Raw genomic sequence first — 22,054 nt, forward strand, 5'->3', positions numbered from 1 at the left:
AGCTCAAATTTCCATATTAAAAAGAACACCATAAGATTCTGAAAAATGCTTTGTTGAAATTTAAACCTAGTGCACTGTTTCCTAAGAGTATTAGAATGAGGATTGCCTTTCCAACAGGAAAGTGGAAAGCTTTCAATTCAATTTACCTTTACTTCATGTTGTCTCAGACAAGAGGGAGGCAGAAATTGGATGCTACGAAACTTGAAGATTCTAACATGAGAAAACACAATGTTTAATAGTGTTTAATTAGATAAAAAAAAAAACTTTAAAGGGAAGCAATAATTTATTCTGAATCCTCAAACACAGATTATTGGGATTCAATTCTCTTGCAGAACTATTTGAAATATGGCTGCAACCTGTCTGAATAGCACAGAGGGAAAAGAACAGGGGTTTAGAACCAAGGTCTAGATCTTGTTTTTTTATTTACCAGTCATTTACAAATCCTGAATTTCTTTGAAGTAAAATGGAAACTCTGTGAGGTCAGGGACAGTTGTTTAATTATATCTCCGATACTTGGCACAGAATATTTGTGTTCGTTACTTGCCAAATTAATAAAATCCAATTCTTTCTTTAGGTAACTTGGCTGTAAGACCTAGATTGCCAATCTGACAGGTCTGAAGATGAACAAGGACAATGTGCAAGACATGACAGAGCAATACAAATGTTTTTGTTAGTTCTCTTCTCGTTTTGTCTTTTGCTTTCATTTTCTCTCTGCCACTCATCACCTCTGCCTTTCTTCTTAATTTTTTTCTCCCTTCTTGACTTTCTCATTTCCTAGCTGGACATAAACAAGAGATTAAGGTATACTTTTTCAGTACTTTTTTAAACACAATTCTATGTTTACAGCTATTCATTTAAAAAGTAATGAAGTAAAAGTTTCACCTGTAAGGAGCTGCTCTATTCTTTCGTAGGTTAGTAGCCTACACTGGAAAGATGGTTTTTCCCTCAGTCTTTTTCAAGAGTGTGTTATTTCTCTTAATAATGTGGACTTTTTTTGATCCTAACCAAGTAGTCCAGCTAGTCAGACCGAGGGTCACTTAGTGTGAAAGCGAGCACTTCCTATCCCAACCTTAAGAGACAACGTGGGACAACGTAAGACCTCCTGTATTCTACTCAGACACCAAAAAACTGAAGCCTTTAATTCATACTTTCTCCTTAGGATAAATACTCATGCAGTCTAACTTTGTATAACTTTATATATTTATTGCATTGCAAAATGCTAAATTGCATTTATGATGCCAAAACATTGTAAGATACTGAACTGCTTCCCAAGTAAAAGAGAAAATAATGTTTATAAACAGTATGGGAGTGGTAAAGTTACTTTAAATCTTTGAAAACTGATCACTGCCAAATTACCTCATTGATTAATCTTAACTTGAGAAATACTGTTCTATGAATAATATTCCGGTAAGTTAAGGATTAGCCAAGATTTCTGAGAGTTGAACTCTCATTGTTTAGACTCTTCCACATGTGGAACTATTTCCTGTGAGAAAACATGGTGTGTGCTCATCAGAAACAATCTTGCTTTGGTGATTAAATATGGGCCTGTGCTAGGGGGCAATACTGACCAAATCAATGACAGTTAAAACATATGTGTGTGTGTGTGTGTGTGTGTGTGTGTGTGTGTGTGTGTGTGTGTGTGTATGCATTAAATGTGCCAGATGCCTTCCAGGAACTTCTCATGTACTAACTCACTACATTCTCATAACACCCCATTAAGTATTATTTTCATCATTTTTATAGAACAGAGGTTAAGTACCTGCTCAAGGTCATATAGCTATTAAGAGGTAAAGCCAGGTAGGAGTAAAAATCTAAGCATTTTGGTGCCAGAGCTCATTGTCTTAATGACTGTGCTAAATTGTCTGTTCAATTAATATGGTCTCATACTTTGTACACTCTGGATGTATGCTTTAGATGTATGAGAAGCAAGAGAGCATATGAATAGAAAAGCTGAATATCCTGACAGCTGGAAAATCTCCTGGAGTACGATTTTTAAGACTTGTTTCCTAAGTCAAAGTGGAATGCAGAAAAACTAGATTAATTACTTAGAATTCATTTGTTTCCCTGTACATACCAAATGTTCAGTTACTCACAACCTTCAATTACTAGGATATTGCATTTCTAAACATGAGGCAAAAGAGAAGCCTTACAGTCTTTTTTTTCACTACTTATTTAATATTTCCACAAGTCTCAGGCATATATTACTGGAATATCTTCCTCTGTAGTTCTTCATATCATTTTTTTTTTCTTACATTCAAACTCAATATGCTTTCCAAATTTAGCCAAAGTTTACCAAAAAAATTTTTTAAGCTCTGAAATAGCTGCACTGTCATTCACTGAGTTTGTACACTAACCTGAAATGTACACGTGCCAATGACCACATAATTACTGCCACCATATGCAATTAGGTTTCCTGAATCCCCACTCTCAAAGGGATTAAATTCTACCACATGCACATAATCTTCACAATCCACAGTGTAGGCAGCATTTCTTGTGGCATCTTGCTTCATCTTGTATGTCAATACTTGAACAGTTGTAAAAATAAAATAGCCTTCTACTGGACAAGGTCACGAAACTGTGGATGATAGCACAGACACAGTTAAGACAGAAACCATCAAAGTGTTAGTCACTTTCAGCAAATAAAATAAGGACATGGTGTTTCAGATGCCAGAGACAGCTAAACAATTTCAAGTACTTCTTTAAATACTTTATGAGTGATACCTGCAGAATATATCATAATATCCTGTTCAGATGACCTAAAAGACATAGTAAGTACTTGAAGATGTAACCACTGTAGTAAATATATTCATAAAAATTAATGATACTTAACATTTACGAAGCACCACTTGTAAGTTCCATGTTGAGGATTTAACTGACATCAGGACACCTATATTTGCAAACTTAAGAGGAAGGTACTACTTACAGTTCCCATTTTACAGAGAAAGAAATGGAGACTTTAATAGGTTAGCTGCCAAGCTCCTAAGACGAGACAGCATTTAAAATACTTTACTATGTGTTGGACACCAGTGCTAGAGAAGTAAAACACAGCCCTCCACCTTGAAGATTACAATATCCGGTAATGGTCATGATTCAGTGTGAAAAGAGCAATAAAATAAGCAGATCCAAAATAGAGGATCTGGAGGAAGGAGTGCCGAAATGTGTGACATAAAGATAATATTCATAAAACTAGGCACAAAATTTCAACCAGCCTGTCATGGCCTGGTGTGCACTGTGGAAGCAGCATTCCCAGACGAAGCAGCATTCCCAGAGATTTAGGGATCTAAAGAGGTCTTTTTTTCTCTTAACTGGATGCAGGAGTTGTCCTGAGAACAGTTGGGCTCAGTAACAAACACATCAAGAACCTGATAAGTATTTATTGAGAATCAGAGGAATCCCACCTCAGGGAGCCTATAAAATAGTAACCATAGGAGAGGGGATCCGGGACTGAGCAATAGTTAAAGGTGACCAGCAGGTGGATGCCCTCAGAGGCAGCGCCGTGTCAGAAGTGGAAGATATTCGAGGTCAGGAAACTTGGTCCCCTATTCCTCGTTAAACTAGTGCCCATTCTCACTACATTCTCAGGGTTTTACTGTACAAGGCGGGCTGGACTTGTCTAAAACTGGAGGGGAAAAGACGGAAGGAACAACTGAAGTCCTCTCAAAGAACCCCAACACCTCTCCCCAGGCAGGCAAGTCCCGCGAGACCCCGCTACCACCTCCCGAAGCCCCACGTCAGAAGGAAGAGAGGTGGAACACGGTTGGGGAGAGAAGGAACTCGCACGAAAAGGATGCGAGCGCGGGCGGCCAGGAGCAGAGCGGCGCGGCCCCCTGGGTTCCCGTGTGATACGCACCAGGGGCGTCGGGAAGTGGTCAGAAGGAATCTGGTCTCCGCTGGGGGCTGCTGCGGCGCGCTCGGAGTTAGTTTCCGGGTCAGAGGGCGGAAGCAGCGATTGGCTCCCGAGCCTTCCCGCGAGATTTAAAATTAAAATGGACAACTTGGAGACTGCAGCTCGGCCGGAGTTTGCTTCTGTTGGGTCTGCACCTAGCGGGTCTACTTTGAGCCAGGTGAGTCTCTTGTCTTCCTTACCCTGCTGTCGTACTTTAATTTTTGACTCAGGCTGCGGCTGGGGAGGGGTTTTCGGTGACAGCTAAGTAACCGTCTAGGGTATTATTTTTTCAGTGGCTTTGCTCTCGAGCCTGGTTGGGTCCCGGGGTGTTGAACAGAGTTCACGGTACCTAGTGATGAATAGAGCTAAAAGGTCCTGAGGGATCATCTGCAGACTGGAAACTGAGCCCCGTAGAGGCCTATTTAGGTTCATTAGGTTGGCAGGAAACCAGGTCCTAGTCCCAAAACGTGCGCAGGCTCCAATTCTGAGACTTCGCCCTCTCCCTATTACATTCTTCTAAGGAATATTTAGGATCAGCATTCTGACGATAATAGCACCAACGACTGCCATTTTTTTTTTTTTTTCAATTGGGCACCTAATAAGTGTGCAGGCACTAGGTGGGTTATTTACTTGTGTCTCATAGTTTTATGAGGTAGGAGATCTCTTAACTGGTTTTACATTTAAGGAAATTAATATTCATCAGAGATTTTAAATACTGAAGGCCATATATCTCTTAAATTGGGGAACCTGATGTGGGCCCTGGAATGTCTGACTCAAAAATTCTTTTACCATCTCACACTGTCTCTACAGTGATAATTTCCTGTCTCATAATTTTTGCTACAGTGCAGTTTGGAATCCAGTTTTGTTTTTTTTTAATTTTTTTTTAACTTTTATTTATTTTGGAGACAGAGAGAGACACAGCATGAACGGGGGAGGGGCAGAGAGAGAGGGAGACACAGAATCGGAAGCAAGCTCCAGGCTCTGAGCCATCAGCCCAGAGCCCCACGCGGGGCTCGAACTCGCGGATCGCGAGATCGTGACCTGAGCTGAAGTCGGACGCTTAACCGACTGAGCCACCCAGGCGCCCCTGGAATCCAGTTTTTTAAAACAAGTATTTATTATCGATGCCACCTTCTACTGTTTTTGTATAGTGCAGCCTAACATTCAGAGTGGTTGCATATTCATTGTCTCATTGACTTCTCATAACTGGCTGGAAGGTATTATTCCTGTTTTCTATGTGATGATACTTTTACCTAGGCAGTCAGTTTTACAACTGACTTTTGCAGACAGCTAGCTGCTGACAAGCTGAGACTACACCAGTGTTGGCAAACTAGGGCACTACTTGCTTTTGTTTTTTTGTAGTCAGTTCCTGAGCTAAGAATAGATTTTACATGTTTGAATAGTTGAAACAAAAACAAGAGAATAATAATTTGTGAAACTTAATTTTAATTTCCATAAAGTTTTGTTGAAGCACAGCTATGCTCATTTGTTTATGTATTGTCTGTGGCTATTTTCGTACAGCAAGATCAAGTAGAATAGTTGTGACATGTAGACCATATGCTTTGCACTCCTTAAATATTTACTATTTTGGTCCTTTCCAAAAAGTGTTCTGACCCCTGGATGAGACTGTTGGCTTTTATATGTGCCAGACACTGCTAAAAGCTAAACTTGTATTTATGTCATTTACTTTTCACAAAATCCTGTGAGATAGGAACTATTATTTTCATTTTCAGTACAAGGAGGCTGAGGCAGGGGCGGTGACATAACTTGGCATAGATCTCATAGCTATTAAGTTAATTCTTGACTAGTTTTCATTCTTAGCAATCTGAACTCATATTACTTTGAAATAATACCCTAAATTATTTAGTGCTAAAGATTTGTCGGGTAAACTGATCATATAACTGAAAATTTACTTTTTCACTTTCTTTTTTTTTTTTTTTTTTTTCTTTTAAGAAGTAAGGGTGATGGGCACCTGGGTGACTCAGTTGAGCATCTGACTTCAGCTCAGGTCATGATCTCGTGGTTTGTGAGTTTGAGCCCTGCATTGGGCTCTCTGCCAGCAGGGCAGAGTCTGCTTTGGATCCTCTGTCCCCTCTCTTTCTGCCCCTCTCTGGCATGTGTGCTCGCTCTTTCTCCCTCTCTCTCAAATAAGCCTTTAAAAAAAAAGAAATGAAGGTGATATTTTGAAGAGAAATATAACTTTTAGCAACTTACTAGTATTTGTATAGATGTAGATATTGTAAAGTTTTTTATTTGTATCTTTAAATTGCATCACTGATGCAACTATGAATTATTGCTTTGTAAATGTTATGTACCCATTTTCTTGATCATATAAACCCAAAATACCTAGTAAATATCTGGAATTCTATTTATGCCACATAAAGAAAGAAAAAGATAACAGGAAGCTAATAAATGGGATATGTACAGGAGAACATACCCAAAATAAGATAATGTCATATGAATATGTTAGAAATGAGCATACTTAAGAGGAGGTAGGAAAAAACAACTTTTAGCGGGCATAACTGTAAACTCAGAGAAAGAAACCACTTCCTTGTTTACACTTGGGCTTATAAGACATTGGAACTACATCCAGTTATTTTGAAAGACTTTTGTCTGTCAAGAGAAGTTATGTAATACAGTGATTTAAGAGCACAGCTTATGGAGTTAAGCATCTTGGGTTTAAGTCTGTTTTGCCATTTGCTAGCTGAGTGACATGGGGCATCACATTCTTCAAAGGTAAAATGAAGATAATAATAGACCTTCCTCATAGGACTCTTGCAAAGATTGAATAAGGTAATAAATATTAAGCTTTTGAAAAGTTTCTGGTACCAAGAAACTGCTGAATATTAGATATTGTATTGGTTATCTATTGCTGTGTAACAAACCATCCAAAACTTAGTGGATTTAAAACAGCAACCACTTTATTTGCTTATGATACTGTGGACCAGCAATGGCTGGACTCAGCTAAGTGGTTCTGCTAGTCTTGCCTGGGATCACTAATGTGGCTGCAGTTTCTCTGGCAGGTTGATGGGGGCTGGAAAGTCTAATATAGCCTCACGTGTCTTTGAGTTGGTGTTGGTTGTCAACTGGAGTGCATTGGTTCTCTTTTCTATGGCCTCTTGAGAGGTGAGCTTGGACTTTTTCATATGGCAGTCTAGGGTAAGAAAGAGAGTAAGAACTAAAGCTGCAAAGCCTTGTATCAGGAGGCCCCTAAGACCACCTATAGGTTGGATGTCTGCTAAGGCTCAGAGGACTTAGCATCTAGTTGTGCCCATACCTCTAATTTATTACAGCAACAAGATGCTAAACAAAATCAACAAAGAACGAAGCTACATGGGGAGGCAGTGCATGAAGCAAAGTCCTGGGGTGATCAGGCATAAGCTTACAGAAGTCTGTTCTTAGTGGAGTCACATAGGACATGCTTAAGTCCTCCAGCAAAAAGTCTTGACAACCCATATTAAATAGTGTCTATCAGGAAAACTCTTTAGAGATGCAGTGCCCAGGGTACTGAGGTAGGTATCCTCTGTCTGTGTTCTAAAATTCCAGACTCAGAAAGAAAGCATTGTGTTCAGCATAAACTATATTATTTGTATAAACAGTTTAGCCACAGTGAGCCACTCTTACTGGGAACCCTCCTGAATTCTGAGTTCCCAGGTGCAGCCAAGGGCCAACCTTGTAGGCAGGACTTTCAAAAGATAGATATCAGGCATGCTGTAGTAACCCTTTTCTTTTTTTTTTATTAAAAAAAATTTATTTTTAGCGTTTATTTTTTTGAGACAGAGCATGAATGGGGGAGGGTCAGAGAGAGAGGGAGACACAGAATCTGAAACAGGATCCAGGCTCCGAGCTGTCAGCACAGAGCCTGACGCGGGGCTCGAACTCACAGACCATGAGATCGTGACCTGAGCCGAAGTTGGACGCTTAACCAACTAAGCCACCCAGGTGCCCCTGTAGTAGTAACTCTTTTCAACATGGGCCTTTTGCGAGCCAGGCTTGGAACTCCCATGACGTCATTCTTGCCATATTCACTTGGTAAATCAAGTCACTAGACTGACCCATATTTAAAAGGGTAAAAAGTAGACCAGTTATTTTGGGATAATGTAGGGATGGGAGGAAATTGGTCTTTTTCTTTTTTCTTTTTCTTTTTTTTTTTTTTAATTTACCACACATATTACCATCTATCTCAAATCAAATATAACAAATATTTTGAAACTCCTTTAATTAGCTATGTCTGTGTCTATAATTACTAAGTTTGTAGAATTTATATATCTGTTTTATATGAATTTTCAGACTGAAGGTTGGATTTTGTTATTTCAAAAGATTTGGCTTAAGAAAACTAAAGGAGAGGAAAATATGATTGTGCAGAAGTTTTGTTGTTCTGTTTTCCTAAATTTAATTAAAAGCAATCTTAGTAAATATGAAATGACCTTTCATTCACTACTTATTTTTCCCTAACTCTGCTTTCTTACACATGTTAAATATTAGTTTCCAATTAAAATAAAGCTTTTTAACATTGCATTTTGTTCTACTTTCAGAGAATGGCTGTGGTTAATCAAAAGTCTATCTTGGATATGATTAAAGAGTTCAGAAGGAATTGGCACATTCTTTGTGACTCTGAGAGAACTACTGTATGTGGTGCAGACTCCATGCTCTTGGCATTGCAGCTTTCCATGGCAGACAACAACAAACAGGTTAGTAGACTATATTTGGGTTTACTTATTTTTTTAAAGTGAATTTTGGTAGCTGCTCATTTTAATTATATCAATTTCTTTGCAGTATATGTCCTCCTATGATAATATCAATATAGTATTTTCAAAAATGCCTCTCTATATCTACGTCAAAATATTACAATTGGATTTGAAATGATTTGCTTCAAAATTAAGGCCTTCATGTGTATAATTTAACATAGGACATGCATATTCAATGTTTAATTTGTAATCTTGAGATAAATATGCAACTAGTATTATGGTTAAAAATGTTTTCATTTATGACTTCTTTAAAAAGTTCTAGAAGGCATACATAAATTATGTTTATTTTAATATAATTGAAGTATTTTATGACTAATTTCAGACTCAGTGCTATAGATTGATTATTCTAAGCCATGTTATGAATCAGAATCACTTGGGAAGGTTTTTAAACAAATCTTGGAATTTCCAGTCTTGGAAATTCTGATTCTTGTAATCTGCACTGAGACTCTGGAAATTGTCTTTTTAAAATCTTTTCTTAATCTGATTCTTATGTAGTTGGCTTGGACCAAACTAGTGTTTGGAATGAGCTGTACCTAAAGGTGTTCAGATGAGAGAAGGATGAATATAAGCTGGAGTGGTAAGAAAATGATTTAAAAATTTTAGATTTTAGGTGATGTACTTAAAGGAAGGGGAAGTCTTTGGGTGGCAAGGTTTTAAAGAAGGGATGAAGGAAGGGAAAAGTCAGTTAAGAAGCATCCAGAGGGTCAAAGTCTTGATGGTTTGAATATAACAAGGAGAATGTCTCCTAATATGAAGGGTGGAATAGTTTCAGTGGGCCTGTTGGGCAAGATAGTGAGTGAAATGACATTCTGATGAGTTATTTTAATCTGTTATGTCAGTAGGTTCCAGATTTTTAGATTTCATATACCAATAAAAGTTCCAAAGAAGTATTAGACATTGACAGATTTGAACATTTGTCACATTGGCAAATAAGACCATTGAGAAAAACTAGTTACTTGGAACCATAATTTTGGAAAAGGAAGAATATTTTAACACCTAAAAATTAGGAATTGTATAATCTTAAAATAAGAGATAGTCTTTGTTATACATGATAGTTGGAAGTTTTGTGTGTTTACAACATGTGTGTATATTTTTGCATATATATTAAGATAAACTTTGAACATAGGAAGATTTTGACAAAATTCTGACATAGTCATTCTTTTAACAAATATTTGAGTTTTTACTATGTGCTAGACCTTTTTCTAAATTTTTTTTTTTTAATGTTTATTTATTTTTGAGAAGAGAGAGACAGAGCATGAGCAGGGGAGGAGAGAGAAAGAGGGAGACACAGAATCCGAAACAGGCTCCAGGCTCTGAGCTGTCAGCACAGAGCCCGACGTGGGGCTCGAACTCATGGACCATGAGATCATGACCTGAGCCGAAGTCGGATGCTTAACGGACTGAGCCACCCAGGCGCCCCTGTGCTAGACCCTTATTCTAAACATTCTGAGCGGGGCACCTGGGTAGCTCAGTTGGTTAAGCATCTGACTTCGGCTCAGGTCATGATTTCACATTTTGTGAGATCGAGCCCCGTATTGGGCTCTGTGCTGGCGGTGTGGAGCCTGCTTGAGATTCATTCTCTCTCTCTCTCTCTCTCTCTCTCTCTCTCTCTCTCTCCCTCCCTCCTTCTCTCCCTCTCTCTCCTCCTCCCTCTTTCTCCTTGCCCTTCCCCCATTTGCATGTGTGCATGCTGTCTCTCTCAAAAATAAATAAAGAAACTTTAAACATTCTGAAGGAAACTATTGCTCTTATGACATTAATCTTCTAGTGGGGAGAGACAGAGATAATAAATAAGATATTTAGTATTTTAGGTCAAGTACTGTAGAGAAAAAACACAGATCTGCGGTTAAGGAATGTATAGATTTTGGGGTAAAAGATTTCTTGCAATTTGAAAAGGGATGGTCAAGGAAGGCCTCATCTGCAAGTTGCCATTTAAGCAAAGATTCGAAAAGGAAAAGAAGGAACTAGGCATGGAAATTTTTGTGGGAAGGGACTGCCAGGCAAAATGGAAGGGCTCTGAAGTGGGAATGTGCCTGGCATGTTCAAGGAACAGCAAAGAGGCCAACACAGCTGTTTATATAAATGTTAATTGTTAATTTCTTCCCTTTCATTTTCCCTTCCCCCGATTTTTTTTCTTTTTTATTTATTTATTTATTTATTTATTTATTTATTTATTTATTTATTTGCTTCTGTGTACCAAGCATTGTGATAAGTGTTAAGGTTAAAATGATGAACAAAACCAGACATGGCTCCTGCCTAGCTTATTACCTAGTGGGTGAGGTAGACATTTAGTAGAGAAAAATACAAATAAATGTAAAACTATGGCTGTGAGAAGAGGTGTATGAGGCTGTGAGACCAGGGAGTTGACCTGGTTGGAGAGATCAAGTTGAACTGTAAAGCAAGGAGAGCAGTTAACTAGGCAAAGAGTTGGGGCAAGATGATGAGGAGGAAGGAACAGCATATGCAGAGGCCTTGGGCAGGAGACAGTAGGTAGGGTTTGTGAAAATGCAAAAGAACCAGGGTAGCTGAAGTGGTGGTGGTTACATGACCCATTTGTCTGCTTTTTTATTTTTCATCATAGTCATTGTTAAAAATCAACTCTATGTAGGTATGTGGGGAAAAAAATGGAAGTAGCACTTTTTGGAGTTTGTGTTTAAAAAAAAGTTAAACTTTCAGAAAAGTCACAAGAATAGTACACTGAACTCCTTTATGCCCTTCACTCAGATTCACCAGTTAATATTTTGCTACCTTTGTATCATTCTTTTAATATTTTTGTACGTGTATATCATAGAAATAGATAAATACACACAGATATATATTGCACACATACATACATACATATTATTCATATTATTCTATATGAACCATTTGATGGTAAGTAGCAGACACCCTGAATTTTTATCCCTAGACACTCTTGGTGTTGTATATTCTGTGGAGTTTGACAAATATATGACATGTATCCACCTTTATAGTATTGTACAGAATTGTCTCCCTGCCCTAAAATTCCTCTCTGCTCCACCTATTTATCCTTCCCTCTCCCCAACCCCTGGCAACCACTGATCTTTTAATTGTCAGCATAGATTTGCCTTTTTCAGAATGTCATGTAGTTGGAATTGTGAAGTATATATAGCCTTTTCAGATTGGCTTCTTCTACTTTCTTTCAGATGCATTTATGGTCCCTCCATGTCTTTTCATGGCTTAATAGCTCATTTCTTTTCAGCAGTGAATAGTTATCCACTATATGAATCTATCAGTTTATCCATTCATCTTTTACTTTCCTTCCAACCAATATTCAATAAGATATTCAACATTTAATAGGTTCTTTAGTTTAATAATTATTGGGTTTGCTGTTACCCTCTTTTTTTTTTAATATTTTATTTTTGAGTACTCTCTACACCCAATGTGGGGCTCAAACAACCCTGAGATCAAGAGTCACGTGCTCTACCAGCTGAGTCAGCCTCTGTTATCATCCTCTTAATTTCCAAGAGCTCTTTTTTTTCTCTCTTTTTGAAATATTGTTCTGTTCTTCCTGCAAGCATATAGTATTTCTCCTTTGAGACTATTAATAAATTTTTTTTGAGGTTTTCTTCTTGTGTAATATTTCCTCTAAGTTCCTTGTTTTATTAGTCTTGTTTGGGAAGAGTTTCCTTTCTTCCTACTAGAGACTTTCTTCATGATGATCCTTGACCATCCACTTACATTTAAGTGGAGCACTAAAATGCTTACTGGAAACTCTTCATGGAGTATTAGAGTTTGTCAATCCGACCTAACTGGGCTATTTGGCTGGGGAAGCTTTGATGCCTATCTCTTTAGGATATCCGTTTTAGAACAGTTTTCTCAGAAGAATCCTCTTTGCCCCTGCACGAATAGTGTAAAGTTGAGCTGCCAAGTGTTGGGTGCTTGAAAGAAGTATCAGCATTTAGAATATAAATGGTCATGTGATTCTTATTGTTTCCATTTGGGTACTCTTGTTTTCAATTGAACCCTTCAGTCCAGAGACTGTTTTACGCTCTCCAGGGAATAAACCGCCAATTTTCTGCCAAAGTAGATGACTGTTCTCCCCTTTCTCAGCAGAAATTAATTATTAGACAAAGTCTAAAAGAAGATTATCCAGAGAGGTAAGCGCAGTACTGAGGCTACTTCAGAAATCTCTTCACTGGGGGTGCCTTGGTGGCATCGAACTCTTGGTTTCGGCTCAGGTCATGATCTCACAGTTTGTGAGATTGAGCCCCGTGCTGGGCTCTGTGCTGACAGCGTGAAACCTGGTTGGGATTCTCCCTTTGTCTCCCCTTAACCCCCTCTCCTCTCTGTCTCTTTCTCTTTCTCTCTCTTAAAAATAAATAAACGTTTAAAAAAAGAAATCTCTTCCCTGGCAAGTATCTTCATTATCACTTTTTGCTGGGCAGATTTTCTTCTAGTGGACATAGTAAGAGTGTTGACCTTTAGATCATTTATGTATTTATGTATTAATTTATATATTTATTTATTTGTTTCTGAGAAAGAGAGTGAGAGAAAGAGAAAGAGCATGCGCGAGGAGGGCAGGATCAGGGAGAGGGAGAGAGAGAATCTTGAGCAAGCTCCGTGCCCATCGCTGAGCCCAACCAAATGCAGGGCTCGATCTCTCATGACTCTATCATGTCACGACTAGACATCATGACCTGAGCCAAAATCAAGAGTCTGAAGCTTGGCTGAATAAGCCACCCAGGTGCCCTGCCCCATAAAGAGTGTTGACGTTTAGAGGCTTTGACTTTATCTGGCAGGGTGGGCAGGGAGGGTCTCTGATGCAACTTTCCACCTTTCTTATGCTTAGCTTTGTCTCCTAAAACTTGTGCTCAGCGTTCATAAAAACCAGCTTCTTTAGTGTCAGGGAATGGTAGTTACCAGGGAAATATAGGCTCCATCATTTGCTTACCCATCTGTATTGGCACTTTCTCATTGTTTTTGAGCTTTTGGGTTTTTATTTTCATTTTTTTTTAATTAAATTTTAGTTAATGTACAGTCCAATATTTGTTTTAGGAGTAGAATTCAGTGATTCATCCCTTACATACGACACCCAGTGCTCATCACAACAAGTGCCCTCCTTAATACCTCTCACCCATCTAGCCCATCTCCCACCCACCTCCCTCCATCAACCCTCAGTTTATTCTCTATCAGTAAGAGTCTCTTGTGGTTTCTTTCCGTCTCTCCTCCCCCCCCCCCGCCCCTTCCCATATGTTTATTTGTTTTGATTCTTAAATTCCACATATGAGTGAAATCATATGGTGTTTGTCTTTCTCTGATTGACTTAATACACTCTAGCTCTATCCACGTCATTGCAAATGGCAAGATTTCATTTTTTTAAAAAAAAATATTTATTTTTGAGAGAGAGAGAGAGTGTGCAGAGTGTGAGCGGGGAAGGGGCAGAGAGAGGGACACACAGAATCCGAAGACAGGCTCCAGGCTCAGAGCTGTCGGCAACAGAGCCAGACACAGGTCTCAAACTCGTGAACTGCCAGATCATTACCTGAGCTGAGGTCGGATGCTTAACTGACTGAGCCACCTACGTGCCCCAAGATGTCATTCTTTTGAAGACTGAGTAATATTCCATTGTATATATATACCACATCTTCTTTATCCATTCATCAGTTGATGGACATTTGGGCTCTTTCCATAGTTTGGCTGTTGTTGATAATGCTGCTGTAAACATCAAGATGCATGTACCTCTTTGAATCTGTATTTTTGTATCCTTTGGGTAAATACCTAATAGTGCAATAGCTGGATTGTAGGGTAGTTCTATTTTAGTTGTTTTGTTTTCCAGAGTGTCTACCAGTTTGCATTCCCACCAACAGTGCAAGTGGGTTCCCCTTTCTCCGTATTCTTGGCAACCCCTTGTTTCTTGGGTTGTTAATTTTAGCCATTCTGACAGGTGTGAGGTGGTATCTCATCTGGTTTTGATTTGTATTTCCCTGATGCTGAGTGATACTGAGTATCTTTTTTTTTTTTTAATGTTTATGTATTTATTTATTTTTGAGGTGACTGGGGGAAGGGCAGAGAGAGGTCAGAGAATCTCAGGCAGGCTCCTCATTGTCAGCATAGAGTCCGATGTGAGGCTCCATCTCCCCAACCTGAGATCATGACCTGAGCTGAGATCTAGAGTCAGATGCTTAACCAACTGAGCCACCCAGGTGGCCCAGTTGAGCATCTTTTCATGTGTCTGTTAGCCATCTGGATGTCTTTGGAAAAGTGTCTATTCATGTCGTCCCCCATTTCTTAATTGGGTTATTTGATTTTTGGGTGTTGAGTTTGATAACTTCTTTATAGATTTTGGATTCTCTTTATCAGATATGTCATTTGCAAATATCTTCTCCCATTTAATAGGCTGCCTTTTAGTGTTATTGATTATTTCCTTTGCTGTACAGAAGCTTTTTATCTTTTTTTTAAAATTTTTTTTCAACGTTTTTTATTTATTTTTGGGACAGAGAGAGACAGAGCATGAACAGGGGAGGGGCAGAGAGAGAGGGAGACACAGAATCGGAAACAGGCTCCAGGCTCCGAGCCATCAGCCCAGAGCCTGACGCGGGGCTCGAACTCACAGACCGCGAGATCGTGACCTGGCTGAAGTCGGACGCTTAACCGACTGCGCCACCCAGGCGCCCCCAGAAGCTTTTTATCTTAATGAAGTCCCAATAGTTGATTATTTTTGACTTTTTGTAATTTCCTTTATGGACAATTCAGTCATGAAAAAATATTTTCTATTTTCTCTTTTATTTATTTATTTTTATTTTTTATTTTTTTCCATTTGATTCCTCTTTATTAGTTCCTGGTAAGGAGACAGTAAAAATAAGCCGCTCTAAAAACTGATTAACTTTATTTACTTTTTCATTTTTGATAATATCTTAATTTTGAAATTTCCCAGAAGTCCCTGTGATTATTTAAATTTTTTCTCATGTACAGTGATAAAATGATTGGTACTTTGTCTCACAGGATCCCCCTTAGGATCTCTTGTAGGGCTGGTTTAGTGGTGACGAATTCCTTCAGTTTTTGTTTGTTTGGGAAGACCTTTATCTCTCCTTCTATTCTAAATGACAGACTTGCTGGATAAATGATTCTTGGCTGCATATTTTTTTCTGTTCATCACATTGAAGATCTCCTGCCATTCCTTTCTGGCCTGCCAAGTTTCAGTAGTGAGATCGGTCACGAGTCTTACAGGTCTCCCTTTATATGTTAGAGCACGTTTATCTCTAGCTGCTTTCAGAATTTTCTCTTTATCCTTGTACTTTGCCAGTTTCACTATGATATGTCATGCAGAAGATTGATTCAAGTTACGTCTGAAGGGACTTCTCTGTGCCTCTTGGATTTCAATGCCTTTTTCCTTCCCCAGATCCGGGAAGTTCTCAGCTATTATTTCTTCAAGTACACCTTCAGCACCTTTCCCTCTCTCTTCCTCCTCTGGAATACCAATTATGCGTATATTATTTCTCTTTAGTGCATCACTTAGTTCTCTAATTTTCCCCTCATACTCCTGGATTTTTTTATCTCTCTTTTTCTTAGCTTCTTCTTTTTCCATAATTTTATCTTCTAGTTCACCTATTCTCTCCTCTGCCTCTTCAATCCGAGCTGTAGTTGTCTCCATTTTATTTTGCAACTCGTTAATACATTTTTTAGCTCCTCCTGGTTGTCCCTTAGTCCCTTGATCTCGGTAGCAAGAGATTCTCTGCTGTCCTTTATACTGTTTTCAAGCCCAGCGATTAATTGTATGACTATTATTCTAAATTCACTTTATGTTGTATTGTTTAAATCCTTTTTGATCAGTTCATTAGCTGTTGTTATTTCCTGGACGTTTTTCTGAGGGGAATTCTTCCATTTCGTCATTTTGGATAGTCCCTGGAGTGGTGCGGGACTGAGGGGCACTTCCCCTGTGCTGTCTTGAATAACTTGCGTTGATGGGCAGGGCCGCAGTCAGACCTGATGTCTGCCCCCAGCCCACCGCTGGGGCCACAGTCAGACTGGTGTGTGCCTTCTCTTCCTCTCTCCTAGGGGCGGGATTCACTGTGGGGTGGCGTGGCCCGTCTGGGCTACTTGCACACTGCCAGGCTTGTGGTGCTGGGGATCTGGTGTATTAGCTGGGGTGGGTAGGCAAGGTGCACGGGGGCAGGAGGGGCAGGCTTAGCTCGCTTTTCCTTTCGGAGATCCACTTTGGGAGGGGCCCTGTGGCACCGGGAGGGAGTCAGACCCGCTGGAGGGATGGATCCGCAGAAGCACAGCTTTGGGTGTTTGCGCGGTGCCAGCAAGTTCCCTGGCAGGAACTGGTTCCCTTTGGGATTTTGGCGGGGGGATGGGCGAGGGAGATTGCGCTGGCAAGCGCCTTTGTTCCCCGCCAAGCTGAGCTCTGTCGTCTGGGGCTCAACAACTCTCCCTCCCGTTGTCCTCCAGCCTTCGGTTCTCTGAGCAGAGCTGTTAACTTATAACCTCCCAGATGCTAAGTCCCGCTTGCTGTCGGAACACACTCCGTCTGGCCCCTCCGCTTTTGCCAGCCAGACTCAGGGGCTCTGCTTGGCTGGCGGGCCGCCCCTCCGCCCCGGCTCCCTCCCGCCAGTCCGTGGAGCGTGCACCATCTCTCTGCCCTTCCTACCCTCTTCCGTGGGCCTCTCGTCTGCACTTGGCTCTGGAGACTCCGTTCTGCTAGTCTTCTGGTGGTTTTCTGGGTTATTTAGGCAGGTGTAGATGGAATCTAAGTGATCAGCAGGACGCGCGGTGAGCCCAGCTTCCTCCTACGCCGCCATCTTCCAGTGATCTCTATTTTCTCTTTTAGTTTTAGGTGTTTTATACCAGGAGGGGTTTTTCTACATATCCAGCCAGGCAGATTTCCCTGTTAATGTGTCTATTTTAAAGTTATAACAGATGGTATACATTCTTTCTGCCTCTTGTTTTGATCATCCAGTATTGTTTTCAAGACCTCTTTAGGTATGATAGAAAAGTTGATCTAATTTATTCATTGTAACAATCATCCTTTGTGTGACTGATACATTTTACTCATTGATGGACCTTTGGGTTGTTTGAAGTTTTTTTGGTATCATAAACACTTCTGCATTGAAATGAGATGTCTGTGCATGGAACAAGATTTTCTCTAGGCTCCCTACACAGCAGGTCATATGATAGATACATCTTTGATTTGATGCTACCACATTGCTCTTCCACTTGGTTATTAGAATTTACATTTGTTTTGTTTTATATTTTTAAACTTTATTTACTTTGAGAGAGAGAGATCTGGGGAGGGGGTAGAGAGATGGGGGGAGATGGAGAGGGAGAAGGAGAGAGAGAGAGAGAGAGAGAGAGAGAGGGGAAATCCTAAGCAGGCTCCACACTGCCAGCATGGAGCCTCTTGGAAAAGAGAGAAAGTGGCATTTCATTTTAATTTTTCTATTAACTAAAGCATTCAAACATCTTTTAAATGCTTATTTGACTATTTAGGTATCCTCTTTTTATTGTCAATTCATGCATATTCTTTTGCTTATTTTACTGTCGAGTTGTTTTTATCTCTTTTACTCTTTAAAAGAGTTCTACATGTTCTTTAGATACTCTCTTAGTAATACACATTGTTAATATCTTCCAATATGCTCCATTTTACTTTTCACTAGATATACTTGCCTTACATTGTTTCACCAGAATTTATATGCTAGACTTCTCTACTGAGTCTTACTTGGTATGATCAGGTACTTATTAGACATTTTACCTTGATGTCTAGTACTGTCTCTGCATCAGTGTTTTTAAAAGTAGACCATATTGTTTCCTCTGTCAATTTACCTTCTTGTTCATATTCTGAGTCTCAATTATACATATCATTGTTCACTCAGTCTGTGAAACTAGACACCCAAGGGTCATTTTAAAGTCTCTTTCCTTTGTTCTCCATTGCAATCCACATTCAAGTCTTTCCAATTTACTGCCTGAATGTTAAAAAAAAAAAAAAAAATCTCTCCTTTAATAACCTGAAGAAATGGTACTAAGGTAAGTAATAGATTCTGAGAATATTGTAAAAATGGAATAAGCTAGCCAAAGGTTAAACTTTGGTAACCATACACTGGAAAATAAGGAGAGAGAGAAATTGAGGCAATTATTAAGAATCATTATTGTATAATAATTGAGTACTATTGTTTTGGAATTAAACGGACTACGTTCAACTCACCTTTTGTTGTTTGTTTATGAATAATTTTTGAAACATAAATATGTCAAAATGCTAAATGTACTGTGAAGAAAATTTAGTTTTCATTGTAAAAATTTTGATATATTGAAATACTCAGGTCAAGTCATTTTTTTTCTTCAGGACTTGTCTGTGTAGCACTCACTCAGGATCTCTTTCTACTTATTAATTTTCTACTTGCTAATTCACTTAATTCACTGTGAAAGTTCAGACTCTGGGTGGGAAAGAAGAGGAGAGGTGAATTGCAACTGAGCTTTTCGCAGTTTGTGTATGTACGTGTGCAGTGGAGATGGTGGGTTGCAATTCCGTTTGACTCTCACTGCCCATGTAGCGTTAGCTCAGGCATCCCCAACTGTGCTGAGACTTCCAAGTCACTCAGCAATATGAAAAACATACACATATGCCTGCAGGTGCATTCATAGGTAATAGTAATAAAAAGGTAGAATTGATTGTATATATGCTTCACCTGTATTTTTCACTCTCTGAGCTCTGTTTAGGTTTTCAATTATCTGAAGTTTGAGAACATGAGTCTCTAAAAGTATGTGATCCTTTGAATTGAATTTGACTATAGTAAAACTTGCGAATACCTAGTAGAGTTGCTTGTGTACCGGCATGTTTGTTTTCTTAGTTGCTTTAATTGGGATAAAGAAAAGGTACATTAAAATAATCTTTGAGTTTTAGGTTTTGGGAATGTTTTCTGAGGGGAAGTCTTTTTTAGCTTAAATCATCTGACCTCTAGGAGTTTTATACTGCTAAGGTTTTAATTTATTATAGATTCATTGAGGACTATATGGCAAATATATGTGACTTTTTAGATTGCAAATAGTGTTTTAGCTTTTCCTTTCTTTAGAATTGGCTTCATTATTTGAATCTGTCTGGCAATTGTATTATACATGCTATTTTTCACATTAAATAGCCTTAAGAGTGTTACAAATGTTCCAGTGGATGAAACAAAGATATTAATTTTATAACTTCATGGAGACTCACAGCCTGTGGTTAACTGTCAGATTTGAAAATGACCTAACATTGACATAACAAATAAGAAGTGACAGTTTTTACAATTGTGTTACATTTATCTAATACTCCCCCCAACAGATAATTATTTTACTTTGAGTAAGAAAAGAGAAAGCAGACTGACATTTTTTATCCCCTACCATTTATCAGGTGTTATTTAATCTGTATAATCTCATTTTATAACCAAGGAAATGTACTCACAGGGATTTCAGTATTTTACCCAAGGTCACACAGCCAATTAATAGCTGTTAAGTAGACCTACTATCTTTTCTCTTTTGATAACAACAAAAATTCCACGTAGTTAGAAATTGTAAAGTTTATTTAAATTTTTGAATAATTATAAAAATAAGTTCAGTAAAATATACAAAGTGCAGTGCTCTGGAAAAATGTAACTCATTTTTTTCTTATTTTATTCTTAGGAAATACAATCTTTCTTATGTCCATTAGAGAATTAAAGCATTGACCATCTTGAACTTCCTTCAGATATTAGCCAGCTGGCATGTTTTCCTAGCAAAACATTTTCTGATTTGACCACAAGCTCTCTGAATCAGTTGTTACTGGTTTGAATAATAGAATATGCTGTCATGGTGGGCACCTGATCACGAAAACTGATATCTGGAGTACATTTTTATTTGGATTTAAAATGTTTTTACAATCCCAGTATAAACACTGTTAATCTAGTCAAAACCTTTTCTCACAAGATCAAGAGTTTGCATACTTGAACTAGGCATAGTCCACAGAATGAGAGTAAATTGTACATTTACATTAGGCATACGTTTAATTTATTTTTAATGTGAGGAATGCCATACCAAAATAGTTTTGGAATTTTTGAGATAAAACAATTTAGTTTTGAAACTCTAAATAACTGGATTTATTTAACTTAGATACATTTGGAAATTTTATTGTGTAATTTTTACGGGATTGGGAAGTGAGGTGTACAATTTTAGATTCAATGCTGAGAAATTACAAATCTGACTTACATTTGGGTTATGGATTCAAGGTTTGAGAGTTACTTTTTTTTTTTTTTTTTGGTTTTTCATTGAATTAATTTCATGAAATATAATTAATTTTTATAATTTTGGTATAACAGGTCCCTCCAAGGATAGTAAGGGTAATTTCCTTAGTTGTTTCCATACAGATGAGTAAAAAGTTAATTATTTTAAGGCAGTTTGGACATATTGTCTTCAATTTGGATAGTAACTAGACAATGTGGCTCATTTTTATAAAAGAAATATAGATTTGAAAGAAGTATAGATTTAATAGAAAGTACTTTATTATTTGGGTCTATTTGATTCTCATTAGTCTTCTTCTTAGGCTAAAGATGATGTTACAATTTTAGTTCCAGTGAATTACAGTTTTATTTGTATATCCACCCATCTTTCAGTACAATTAATGGAAAGATCTTGGTGTTATCAGAAACTACTAACCTATTAAGGGTACTTAACTGTGAAAGGAGCAACGCAATACATTTCACAAAATCACGTATGGATATTTAAAAATATTTGTTATTCATGTTGCTTTGGAAAGGAGTAGTTAGAATTTTTTACTGAATTAGGGCTGGCATATTTTGGAGGGCACCATTACTAATACCTGAGATTAATATTAAGTGGGAGCAGAATGCAATCAATTAAAAAAAAACAAACCTTCAGCTACTGGCATAATATATCATGTTGATATTGAAGAAGAGAAAAAGGACAATTTTGCCTGATTAGGAGCATCCAACAACTTATAGAAAGAAACCTTGGCTTTTTAGAACTTGTTTGTTTATAGTTTAGTGTGTCCATGAGCAGGGAAGAATCAAAATTCTCTGACCCAAGGTTTTTTAGCACTGATATTTTGTCTTCCCTGGAATAGTAATGAAAAAACCAAACCAAACCATGATTTTTAAAAATTTAGTTTTTATGATCATGTTTTAAGAGTAACAGTTGGAATAGTGCGGTATGTGGTAATTCACCATGGCATTGACAGTTTTGAATAAGAGATTAAAAATACATTAGCTGAAAGAGCTGAAAGAAACTAAGTATTAATGGAATGAAATGTTTTCCCAGTCGGTAGTACTTAAGTACAGATCTCTGCCCACCCATCCCCCGACTTTGGGTAGGAGAAATTCAGCGAAGAATAATTGTATATTTGCCAATTGTGTCATGCACAAACTTGCCATAGTAGTTTATATTTTTATAAAACCATCAAAATCTTTTTCTTTCATATCTGGTTTTAAAATTATTCCAT

The 22,054-nt window shown here is 38.2% G+C and overlaps 2 protein-coding genes across 12 annotated transcripts in view; one reads left to right on the plus strand and one right to left on the minus strand.

Moving 5' to 3' along the window:
• NUP37 (nucleoporin 37) overlaps positions 1–3,924 on the minus strand; it is a 42,786-nt gene extending 38,862 nt beyond the window's left edge. The window contains exons 1-2 of one of the 3 annotated variants that reach the window (XM_007085669.2): positions 3,851–3,924; positions 2,355–2,575 (exon numbers count right to left, since the gene is read on the minus strand). In XM_007085669.2, the coding sequence (XP_007085731.1) occupies positions 2,355–2,510 (156 nt within the window). In that variant the 5' untranslated portion in view covers positions 2,511–2,575; positions 3,851–3,924. Of the gene's footprint in view, positions 1–146; positions 211–2,354; positions 2,576–3,398; positions 3,806–3,850 lie in introns of those variants that run through there. The other 2 variants (XM_042993044.1, XM_042993046.1) reach the window with 2 other exon arrangements.
• A 48-nt stretch (positions 3,925–3,972) lies between these two features.
• Positions 3,973–22,054, plus strand: part of LOC102971413 (PARP1 binding protein) — a 123,755-nt gene continuing 105,673 nt past the window's right edge. For all 9 annotated transcript variants that reach the window (XM_042993036.1, XM_042993037.1, XM_042993039.1 and 6 more), the window contains exons 1-2: positions 3,973–4,064; positions 8,422–8,577. In XM_042993036.1, coding sequence (XP_042848970.1) covers positions 3,987–4,064; positions 8,422–8,577 — 234 coding nt within the window. In that variant the 5' untranslated portion in view covers positions 3,973–3,986. The remainder of the gene's footprint in view (positions 4,065–8,421; positions 8,578–22,054) is intronic.

This window comes from Panthera tigris, chromosome B4, assembly GCF_018350195.1.
Source record: "Panthera tigris isolate Pti1 chromosome B4, P.tigris_Pti1_mat1.1, whole genome shotgun sequence".
Classification (NCBI taxonomy): domain Eukaryota; kingdom Metazoa; phylum Chordata; class Mammalia; order Carnivora; family Felidae; genus Panthera; species Panthera tigris.